The 12,593-nt window shown below is 30.5% G+C and overlaps 1 protein-coding gene across 19 annotated transcripts in view; it reads left to right on the top strand.

Moving 5' to 3' along the window:
- The window catches only part of LOC140039793 (protein scribble homolog), a 62,302-nt gene that overhangs the window by 25,173 nt on the left and 24,536 nt on the right, over positions 1–12,593 (top strand). For 16 of the 19 annotated variants that reach the window (XR_011842661.1, XM_072085394.1, XM_072085424.1 and 13 more), the window contains exons 15-20: positions 1,580–1,786; positions 3,862–3,900; positions 5,378–5,467; positions 5,708–5,785; positions 6,124–6,294; positions 11,895–12,044. Coding sequence is in view for 18 of the 19 variants with exons in the window: in XM_072085394.1 (XP_071941495.1) it covers positions 1,580–1,786; positions 3,862–3,900; positions 5,378–5,467; positions 5,708–5,785; positions 6,124–6,294; positions 11,895–12,044 (735 nt within the window). In the remaining variant the exon portion in view is untranslated. The remainder of the gene's footprint in view (positions 1–1,579; positions 1,787–3,861; positions 3,901–5,377; positions 5,468–5,707; positions 5,786–6,123; positions 6,295–11,894; positions 12,045–12,593) is intronic. The other 3 variants (XM_072085412.1, XM_072085451.1, XM_072085467.1) reach the window with 3 other exon arrangements.

Here is a 12,593-nt window from a genome sequence, read left to right on the forward strand (position 1 = left end):
CTTTGTCACTTTTTCTTATTAATTGAATACATCAAAGTGTATTCTGTTTCTTGTGTGTTTGATCTTGTGGCATTCTTTTGGTGTTTGTGGATATTAATGCATGTAGAATACCAATCATAGACACTCTACACAAACATGATTCAAGGTCCTGTTGTCAACAAGTGCATGAAGAGAAAATATTTTGTTAAAGATTAAACAAACGAGAAAGACATTATTAATCACCATTGTTTATCAACTTCGCACATTAAAGCAATTTAAAATGATATATTAGTATGTTTAGGAGAGCAGTATGCATGCATGTTCCACGTGGACACATTTATGATTTATTCATAAATTATTTATCACTTTTTCGTCTTCGTCAAACCAATTTACCCATTTCAGAAATGTGTCGCATGGATTAGATTGAAGATTTCAACTTTTTTTGTTATTATTTCTCCTACTTGTTTTACTAATTAAATGGTAGCTTTTATAAAGAATGCTCCTTGTTTAAAACCCTTGAATCTATCCAAGTGTCTATATCATCCGCAAAAGCTACCTCCACTATCCTTCTCAAGCTTTTAATAAAGTTCACTAAGATAATAATGATTTGTAGCAGAACAGACTGGAATGTATTCATAAAGATATTGATCATTGATAGTAGAAACAAGTGCAATTAATTCATTCTAAAAATAACATTTAAGCAAATAATTCCTCCTCCATTTTGTAAGTTTATTATGCTTATCCTATATGAATGAGTTGTTTGGATGATTTCATATAATAAATACACTTAAAATTATATCAAAATGTAATAGTGAATAATAGGTGTGGTTTACTATGTTGACAGTAATACTTATATTCAGTTTTCTCCCGAAATTGGTTTTACCAGCAAGAATTAACAGAATAAATTGGCTACTAGATCAAGCTGGATCGATGAAGTAAAACACTGTGTACACGTTTAATAGTTATTTGTATTTAGATTAGATAGACTTAGGATTCGCTAGCGAGCTTAACTTAAAAATATTTATACTACTGCGTCCTGTTCAACTTTATCAATTAATTATTAAAATAATAAAACATAGATTTAATGTACAGGCAAGCTGTTTAGAATGACAGTAAACTAGTTTAGATGACATCACTTGGTATAGATAATAAATAGCCATGCATTTTTGGCCCTACTGGCTGCCCACAGATAACTGGATAGATGAGTATGTAGAGTCATGTCAACATCTAACATACCTAATTATGTGAAATGTTCACATACATAAACCATGCATTAAAAACAACAGGAATACATATTTCTAATACAAAAGTACAACAAGTTTCTATTTTGGATGTTTTATTAAAGTCAAGATAGAGTTATTCTGGCACATATATGTAAATGAGTATGCAAATAAGCAACAATTTAGATATTTAAAAAAAGATAAAAAATATAGTTCAGTTGTTGTGGCCATTTGATAATTCAGAGTTATGGTTTTAAATGTGTTTTCAGCATAAGCTTTTTGTTTGGTAATTTATCAGATTAAATTTATTTCGATAAGTTTAGTGTTTTAAATTGAGAAGTTGAAGAGGAATTTCTGAATACTAACATTTGCCTCTGTAGGAGTTACAAGAAAGACATGTTGGGTTTGATGTTAATCTCGATTCCGACGAAGAACAGCCGGAAAAGCACGAAAAATTGCACAGGCGTGACACACCGCACTACTTGAAGAACAAACGTGTAAACGAGCTTGACGAGGATGCAAGCGCCATCTTAAACAGGGTATTGGCACAGCAAGCTATGGATACGCAAGAAATTAGAAAAGAACGGGTAAAATTGTCAATTGCCTTTTTGTATGTGCTACACTAAGCCTAGTCTGCAAGGTGTCATTTTAGACTACAGCAAAACAGCTTACTTGTATGCATTTCAAGCTTGTGTAATTTGTCTTAAAACATCTGTGGAGATTCAGTCGCCTAATGTTCTGCCATCAGTGTTGTTTCTAACTTCTGCCATTCTTTAACAGATCAACATTTTAAAGCTTTCATTTAGAGAATACCTTTTGTCACCACCATTAACATTATTTAGAGAAACTAGCCTGCTAAAACATTTGGCATGTAAATTTGACTTGATGACACTGACAACCTATTAACAAAATTACACCAGAACTTTTACATCCAGGACTTATTTCCTGGATACTGTGACATCCTATAAATATCAGAAAATAAGCCAATCAGCTTTGGTAATTTGGTAAACCAATCAGGTTTGGTAATTTATGACTTAATTAATATCCCTATGACAACATGTGACTAACTGCAATCGGTGCTAGAATGAACTTTAATATTTTTTTTACAAAACTTATTTTCCTTTTTATTTGGAAGAAACTTGAACATTCTTTATATTTCATTAAATTGATTGATTTAATTGATTGAATTGGTTGATGAATTGATTTGATTGATTGATTTAATTGATCTGCTTGATTTAATTGATTGGATTAATTGATTGTTTATTGATTTGATTGATTGATTTTTTGATTGATTTAATTAATTGATTGATTGATTTGATTGATTTATCAGTTCTAACTAACTTTCCAACATGCTTCATTGTATGATTAAAACCATTTAGTTTGCTTAATTATTGCTTTAGTTCTTAATAATGTTTTGTTTAGCTTTTTTCTATCATTTTCATTTACTAATAACATCATCAATAACTTTTATTTATTTCTATCATTCTGTTTGAGTTCAAGAATTGTGAATGTATTGATTGCATGTGTAGCTACATACAGTTATTGTTTGAGGAGAGAGACTTAATCAATTGTTATATTCCATTGCCATTGATATTGATTAGTTTATGTAGCTTTCTAAATATAAAAACTAGTTCTTTAAAAACTAGTTCTATATTTAGATTAGAGTATTTTTCCAAAAACAAGGTTTACTTGCATAGCAATTAATTGAGTCATTGTTGGTTCTCCATTTCTTTGGCGCGTGTACATAAAAAAATCTAAAGAAATTTTTTTTTAAAAGAATGAATGAAGTTAGCTGTACCTTGTATTTCAACCAAAAGTAAACAATAATATATAGGCAGAAAGTTATCAAGATATAGGCAGAAAGGTATCAATATATAGGCAGAAAGGTATCAATATATAGGCAGAAAGGTATCAATATATAGGCAGAAAGGTATCAATATATAGGCAGAAAGTTATCAATATATAGGCAGAAAGGTATCAATATATAGGCAGAAAGTTATCAATATATAGGCAGAAAGGTATCAATATATCGGCAGAAAGTTATCAACATATAGGCAGAAAGATATCAATATATAAGCAGAAAGTTATCAATATATAGGCAGAAAGTTATCAATATGTCGGCAGAAAGTTATCAATATATTGGCAGAAAGTTATCAATATATTGGCAGAAAGTTATCAATATATAGGCAGAAATTTATCAATAATACGTTAATGATGTATTAATTAAAATGGTTATTTAATTCAGTTAAATAAATATTGCTTTAGCGATAAATAAAAAACAAAACAATGGCGAATAACTCATTGATTCTAAGGTTAATTTAGTAGTAAATTTAAGTTAACTTAAGTTAACTTAACTAATTAAGTATAACTTCTTTCTAGTTTTTCTAGCCCTACACACTTGTTTCTTTATCGGTCACCTTATCTCTTTAGCTATTGGCCGCCTCATTTCTTTATTGGTCACTCTCTTCCTTATCCACGCTTGATATGCAAATTGCTTGTAAATGTTGTATGGTCATTATTTGTTGACTACTGTGTTTTCAAATTCATTCATTTATTTTTATTCAAATACAATATTTTTTACTTAAACATCGCATCACAAAATCTAAGAATAAATTTCTTGTAAAGTTATTCTGATAGTTTTTATATTAATTGTTTTGATCAGGAATTGAATCATGGAATGCTATATCAAAATCAAGAGAAGGTGATTATAGCATGGATATGTAAATTATGTAAATGAGCATGTCAATAGGATATGATATTTTGTATTTTCACCTTCTTTCAAATGTTATGTTGATGTATATCATTATATTATAAAGACTACATTTATTTCTAAATGTAAACAACTTTTAAGGAATGATATTGAGTGTCTAAGCATGGATGAGTTTAGTCTAAGCTAATCCCTCTGTCATCAAAGTAAGCACTTTGTAGTGTTAAGAACCTCATCTCATTTTGTAAACACTTTTACATTTTGTTTGTCACTACATCTTGTCATGCCTTTGAATGTTTACTAAACAAAATTTGTTTTTCTAAGGAGAATCGTGTCAAAATTATTGTACTGTACTGCAGTTACTGCAGTAAATACATATATAATAATGAATGTATAATATTATCTTTAAACAAGCTTTACTTGGGTAAACATATATTGTTTATTGCAATGACTACTTCTACATTGAAACTAAAAACTAGTTACTGCAGTAGCTAAAGTAGAATAATTTAGACATGATCTATGTTTCTCAATGTTCAGTGAAGCATGAAATTTGTTTCCTCGTTTTGTGAAACTGTAAGCAATGTCCATATTTTATTGCATGTTAATTTAAAGTATTTGTTACATTTTTATTGTTCACATGAAATATAAACATAAATTGTAGGCATGATGATTTTCATAAAGAAAATGGTTGGTGTACAGTATGCGATATATTGTTTTTCAATATGATAACATAATATCTTGTATTATTTGGTTATTTAAGCTCTGTCTACACTATCAAACTTCATGTGACAAAAAAATGTGATGTGCACATATGGACATGATGATGTCATATCACTACCATATTTGGGCACATCACTACCATATTTGGGCACATCACTTTTTTTTGTCAAACTAGTTTGATAGTGTAGACAGAGCTTTAGAACAGACATTATCTTCAGTGATATTCATGTATTCCAGGCTAAATTGATACAAATTGTAGTTTAATTTAAAAAAACAAACTGCTATAATTAATAGAACATCCACTCTTCAGAAAACTACAAAAGTACAGAAATAATATTCATTGAAATAGTTTAATTGATAACATGGAATTGATATATTAGTGGGTGAATATTATTTATTCAAACAGGAAAATTAGTTACAGTATCATAGAGTCCACTAATATAAAGTTTGATAAATTTTAACATAAATGAAACACTGAAAAAAGTGAGGCCTGAGTCCTGGGAAAAACTGCAAAAGGCTTTCTACTTTCTAGGAGTGTTATCAGATAATCTATATTGTTTTGACAACTCTGTTTTTTCCATAACTGGCAATCCATTATTCAAGATTTAGAATCATAGTGGCTGGGTACTACTAGCTAAGCCTCCTGAAATAGCTCACTTTTGATAGCTATGTATTATAAACAAAACACATATCTGACTTCTGAGTATCTGTAATATTACTGTTGCTAAATTCTCATGTTTTTTTTTACTAGCTTGTGATAGAGTTCAGCCGTGATGGTGGAGGTCTTGGTATAAGCATAGCTGGTGGTAAAGGATCAACTCCTTATAAGGGCAATGATGAGGTAATTCACGGCTAGAAATTTACTTTTTTATCCCATAGCAAACCCTTGCTAGTTCTATAAAATCCAACTAGCAAATTGAGCCACACAACTACCAATCAAGCAAACGCTATATACACTTGAATTTACAGAAGTTGGTATAGCAAGCTTCAAGTAACTTTGCTAGAATATTCTTTTGCTTCATAATACATTCCTTATTTAGTTATTTTTTTCCAATTCATTCAATCTCATTTCTTTTTACAGGGAATCTTCGTATCTCGTGTGGTTCCCGATGGTATTGCTGGCAAAAAGGGTCTGCGAGTAGGCGATAAGATCTTGGCTGTAAGTTAGTTATTTTGTAAAATTAGGACATTAGTAGGAAGTAGTGGAGCTGTAACTTGATGGTTAACATGACATTGTCTTCCAATCCAAAGATCCAGGGTCCAATCCTGGCAGGGTTGTAACTCGTAACCCTTTCAACTCCACTCCCTACGCCTTAAATGAGACTTAGTTTATAATCATGATATATTATAAAATAGCTTCTACATCTTGTAATTGATGAGTTACATGCTGTTAGTAGTACTCATTACAGTACAGAGATTCAAGTAAAAAAAAACCTAATAAAGCATAAATGAATATTTTTAATGAGTAAAAACTAATAATGTTCTTTTTATGTGTAGGTTAATGAACACAATTTAGAGGTAGCCGATCACATTGCCGCAGTTGAGGCTTTAAAAAGTGCCGGTAACCACATGAGGATCGTTGTGGTCCGTGAAGAAGTGTTGACTTATTCTGCAGACTCGCAACCAGTATCTGAACAAATTGAACAGACGATGGCCAAAAACCATGAGGTACATGTAGATCGATGAAAAAACAATTTGTGTGTGTGTTCATCATCATCATTAATTGAGGGAGCATTTGATTTGCGATGACCTAGCTATGACCTCGGTCATGTTTTTGAATTGCCTGAAAAAAAATCAAATTTTCCAGTAATGAAGTTCTGGAAACATTTACTTAATTCTCCTGGAAGTTAACTCGTAATTTTTTGCATTGAAAATTCTTCAAGAAAAAAATGCGTCCAGGAATGTTACGAAATTTTGCATTGTTTTATCAACTTGGTTCTGTGTCAGCTCGCTGAAGATTTATAAATAAATACATTACTTATTTTGATAGCGTTGAGTTGCCGCAAATCCAAAGCTCCCAAAATTGAATTACTTTTAAAATCATGAAGTTAATCAAATTGTAAATTGGATGACTTCTCGCAGAAGCTTTTAGAAGACAAACATTATGTTACAATTTGATTAGTAAACCATGGCAGAGTTAGCTACATTCATGCGAGTGACATTCATGCGAGTTTAGCTTCATTTTCTTCACAATTTTCACCAGCTATAAATTTCTAAAGAAACTATTTTTTTATATAAATTTATAAAAAAAAAACACTACATAAATATTTTTATAAATAAAACATTTGCATTTTGAACTTAGCAATGATTTCATCTTGCATTTATTAGCACTATTGCATCGCATGCCTTGATTGATAACTCTGTGCAGGGCTCTATTGTGGCACTAGTGCACTCACCAGGCTAATTAATAGAGTTATAGAGCACTCACTTAGCCTGGGCACTAAAACTTTGAAACTTCATTGAACACACAGACGATTTGACCAAATCAAATATTTTTGCCAATTATTTTCAGCTCAATAAGTTTTGCTAATACCGCCACAAAAACATGCATTGTATAGTGCAAATTAGTAACTATCTATAACAACACTTTAGTGTATAGACATTGAGCCATGTACTATCCACAACAACACTAGTGTATAGAAATTCATTAAAATAGATAAAATAGTGTATTTTACAGAATCATCATTATATTCAGAATTCGCATCATATAAAAATATAACGATCATTATAATGTATATATGTATTGGAACAAGTTGGTTAATTGAAATGCAAAAATATTTTTTTAAAATAAACTATTTATCTTGCATAACAAAATACCCAAAGCAAACTATTAAGCATTCGCAACAATATTCGTTAAGTTTGATTATTATTGAGAGAATTACAAGCACAACCATTGCTTTGCTCAACGTGAATGCGTTTGATTTTCTCTATTGTGAGCAAAGTTTTATTTGTGGTTTTTAACACTTATAGCATGTTTGAGATTTATTTTTGGTTGCTCTTTTTCTGATATGTTTAAACAATGTTTGTATTTGTGTTACTGTTTTGTCAATCTTTGATTAACAAATACATAAATTCAATGAAGAAAAAACTTTTGTTTTATCGGTACCGCAACTACCCAATTTCTGTGATCAAATAAGAAACCATGTCAAAATTATGCTACTGCAGTTGCTGCATTAACTACTTTTTTTTAACTAAATACTATTTATAACTGGTTTATGTAATTATTTAGTGGTAATCACACACAATGTATATTGCAGTGTCTACCTCAAGTAAAGTAAAAGTAAAATCATCTATTGTAGTAAAATACTGCAGTTACTGCAGTAGAATGGTTTTGACATGATCCCGGTGTGTAAAAGGTCCCTATAATAGCTGTTACCTTGTCTTTCAATTCAATTCTAAGGACATTTTTTATGTAAAATTAAAATGTTCTTATTTAAATTTTTTAATTGTTTATTGAACTGGGACATCTAATAAGGACATTTACCATAACATTTCTGGAAAATTAAAGAGCGAAAAATGTTTTATTTTCTAAATTTATGATTTGAAAAATACTAATATGACACAACTATTACTTTATTTTATTATATTTTTAAAGCAAAATTTTGCTACAGTTTTAAATTTTAAAAACGTACAGAAAGGGTGTAGTTAGATATTTTAAAATGGTAAAATGTGTATAGTATAACAACCTATTGTATATTATTTTTGTATTGTCTTTATAACCAGCCCTCAACTGAGCATAGTGCATAGTTTTCTAAATATTGTAAATAAAATATTAGCATTTAGATAATATTATTATTAAAATAGTATTTTTTTTACTCCTGGTATTTATTAAATGTTATCACTCTTAATAATAAAAAAATAATACTTAATTCTCATTTTAATGATGTATTTCTGGAGTTTCAATGATTATTGTGATTGACTTCGATAATGTTGATGAAATTTCAAGCTGGTATTCGCTGGAACAGACTGCATGAAAACAAAGAACTTTACTCCTAAAGTAAATACTTGAGCACGATGATGGGTATTCAAGCTTGTAGTGCTGGCACTACATTGTTTCAATTATTTTGAAGAAAAGTGAAATTTAAAAAATCCAAAAAGAAATTTCTAACCTGGATTCAGAATTTAGAAAGATTTGGGATCCCACTGATTCAGAATCTATGATTTTAGATTTTACTGATTAGGGAACTAACTTAAACCTCATTTACACTTATGATTGACCCAGGATTGGCTCCAAGATCGTGTTCAAATTTAATTGTTTAAGTGCGATCCAGTTTGTTAAGATTTTCGGCAACTCCAACGATTCATTTAGTCTGTTTGTGGTGTCCTAATTGTTTTAAAACACCTTGTGAGGTTGTCCACCTTGTGAGGTTGTCTACAAAATCAGGGCCAATCTTGGAATGGCCAAAAGCAGTCTGGATTCTGCCCCGGTGCTGGCTAAATCATAAGTGTATGGGGTTTTTTTATTCACAATGTGAATAGTATTTGTTATAATGGAATTTCTGGTAACTTTAGGACCAATACTATGTTACCATTTAGACATTGCTCCGGTATTGCAACCAGACCTTAATGGAGGTTTTAGAATCTCAGAATGTGGAATTGTACAATGCATGCTTCCAACCTATTAACCATGTATTCACGTATTATGTTGAGTGAAACTATTATTTTAATAAACAGTAGAACATTGAATAAAGAATATGTATGTTGACGTTTTGTTTATGTTCATCATCAAATAAGCATTTTAAGTACAGACTTAGTGCCATGTAAAGCTGTAATCATGTACTTTATTGTTAATGTTGTTCTTTATACAAATGCCATAGTTTTTTAATACTTATATAGCTAAATAGCTTTTTGCTGTTTTATTTGGAATTACCTTTGCACAATGGTTCCTTTTCCTTTGTAGTTACCTTCTATAATTCCTTCTTTTATTCCTTCTTTTGTGCTTTTTCTTGTAACACTTAACAGATATCCCAAAGCTTGTAACTGTGCCATTACCAATTTAAGTGGAAATTTCATAATTTTTGTTGAAAAAAATTATTATTAAATCTTTAGAACTGCTACGTCAACAACCGAGCAGCGTTTTTTGTAAGGAATATTTCTTGTTTAAATTATTATTTAGTTAGTACTCAATGATGAAGCTTATGTTTAATAAGCTTTAATTACCATTCAAATACAAAAGTACAGATTTTCTGTTGATCACAAAAGGTCACAAAAGGTCAACCAATCAAATTTGCAAATTATAGTTATAAGTCAATTCAGACATCAAAACTGGAATATTTCTACGAATTCCATCTTTCTCAGTCCCGTGAGCGATCCCAAATTTTCAAAATCTCTGGAAAATAATTGCTCTACAAAATTATATTATTACTGTTATATGCCTAAAACAATTCTACAAAAATCATTTTCTGTTAAATGGATTAAATTTTCTACATTATACAAAATTCAACTTGACCCAGATAATAAGAAGATTACGATTAAAACCAATTATTCAAATTCAGTTGTGATTTCTTTCAAACCAAGAATTAATCAGATTTCCCTAATTTGTTTTTATGCTGGAATTGCGAATGTTACAAATCGTTGATACTTACATGACGGTCAGCGAGTGAGTGTGTGTATCAGATATTTCATATTTATATAATTTTAGAAATTGCATGTGATAATATTTATTTATTTTATTTCAAACATAATCTAATCTGTGACAATGAATTTGTGGATGAGTAATTACTTTACAGCTAAAGTGCAATAGCAACATTTTTAGCAGCTCTGAAAGATTATAATTTCTTAAGCTCTGTCTATACTATCAAACTTTATGTGACAAAAAAAATGATGTGCCTATGGACATGATGATATTACTACCATATCTGAGCATATCACTACCATATTTGGGCACATCACACTTTTTGTCAAACTAGTTTCATAGTGTAGACAACGCTTTAGAAGATGTTTAGTTGAAAGTACTGCTTTGCAATAAATATTTTATTTTTGAGACAGATTACTTAAAATGTTGCACGTCTGTGTATGCAGGCACTTGATTAATATATAGGTACATTTTACAGTGGTGTTAAGGTATAAATACACTGTATTTCTGACTGCAATGTATTAGAATAGCAAAAGCTTTAATATAGTATTATATGCCTTGCATGCTTTAGTTCATTTATTAATTTTTTTAATTTTGCTCTTTTAACACAAATTTCACTTCTGTATTCAAAGAAAAATACTATTCTCCAAAATGTTCCAATATATATATATTTATACTGTACATCAGATTAATTTTCATATTAATATAATGTTTACATAACCACTTTAACCATAAAAAAAACCCACAAAAATATCGGTTTGGTACTACAATAGAACCTGACTATTTACTAAAATACTTCATTGTAACTCGCAGGTAAATATAAATATAAACATATTCTCACATCATCCACTGTAATTATATTATATTTATTATCACTTAATATAATTGATATAATAATGTTGTTAATATGATATCATTTCTATAATATTGTTAATATTTAATTGATATTATAATGACTGTATAATTATTGATACAGTATTCTTTCTTTACGCAATATATTGTTTAATTACAATCATGGTTGTTAATATTATCACACATGTTATTACTATGTCATTGAGGCTTAACATTGCATGGCTGTTGGTGAAATAATTCTGCTTTTCTATGAACGAAAAAAAAAGCAATCTTCAATGAGCTTACTCTTGGTATAATTTCTACTGTTGTTTAGTTATCAGGCAATTTCTGTGATACAGCATCACATGTGTATCATATAAATGATGCCTGTTTCGTACTTAGAACAATGTCATGTGTGATGCTGTATCTATGATATTAAACAAATAACCCTGTCATTGTAAATACACTAGGTTGGTTAGAAAAAAAGGAAAAATAAGATTCAGAAATTTGGAAAATAAGAAATCAATGTTATGCACTGCGTATGTCCACGGCAATCTAACGACAGGATGCTGAGCTCCGGAGATCAAAAAGTTTTTCTGTGGCTGCGACACGATCAGTTCCATGCCCCTTAACAGACACTGCGCACCGCAGAGAATATATACATAGTACAGTACTGTTTGTATTTGTCGCAGCCAGACATAAGATCAAAGGATTGTTACGAGTTCCTATCTTGGCAAGGCGAACCCAGTGTCCTGTTGTTAGATTGCCTTGGCATGTCACACACATTGCATGTACACACACATATCTATTGGCTAGCTTGTCTTGGTATTAACCAGCGCTTACTAATTATTTACTTCCACAGTCTGCGCCACTACAGTCGACGCCACCACGGACTACGCCACCACGGACTACACCACCACAGACTTCCCCACCACCATCACCTGGAATGCGCCCTCAGGACAGACAAGGCGTCTCGTTTGCTCCAGAACCTGTTAAGCAAGTTGTTGGAGAAGTAAGTACATTTCTTTTACATAGAGTAATACAGAAACCAAATCTTTTGGGCCAAAGTGAGGGAGAGATTGATGTACAATGCTTTTAATATACAATGGAAAGTTTTTAATGATACAATTGTAAACTGATGGATTTAACAGTACAGTACAATAGGTTCTTAAAGCCTTTGTAACAGCCTGACATAGACACTGTGTATCAAATTACATTCTTTTATATAACATTTATATCCAAATTTATATCCTGTTCGCTATTAGACTAGACTAGAAGAAAAGCTCTATCAGGTATGAAATCCAACATTTGGACATGAGTATAAATAATAAAAACAACAAACAACCACACCCTTCACTGGTGATGGTACTATCTGATCTAATTTTATTATAACTCTTGTAGACAGCACTCCAAGAGAGCAAACATCTGCCTACATTTAAATCACTTCAGATTAAATATTTAGCACTAATTAAAGGTGTAAACTCAATGATGGAAATCACAAACTAAGCAGAATATTATCACATTCATTAAAGAAACATTAATTTCATATCCACCCCTGTGA

This window comes from Antedon mediterranea, chromosome 1 (assembly GCF_964355755.1).
Source record: "Antedon mediterranea chromosome 1, ecAntMedi1.1, whole genome shotgun sequence".
Lineage (NCBI taxonomy): Eukaryota > Metazoa > Echinodermata > Crinoidea > Comatulida > Antedonidae > Antedon > Antedon mediterranea.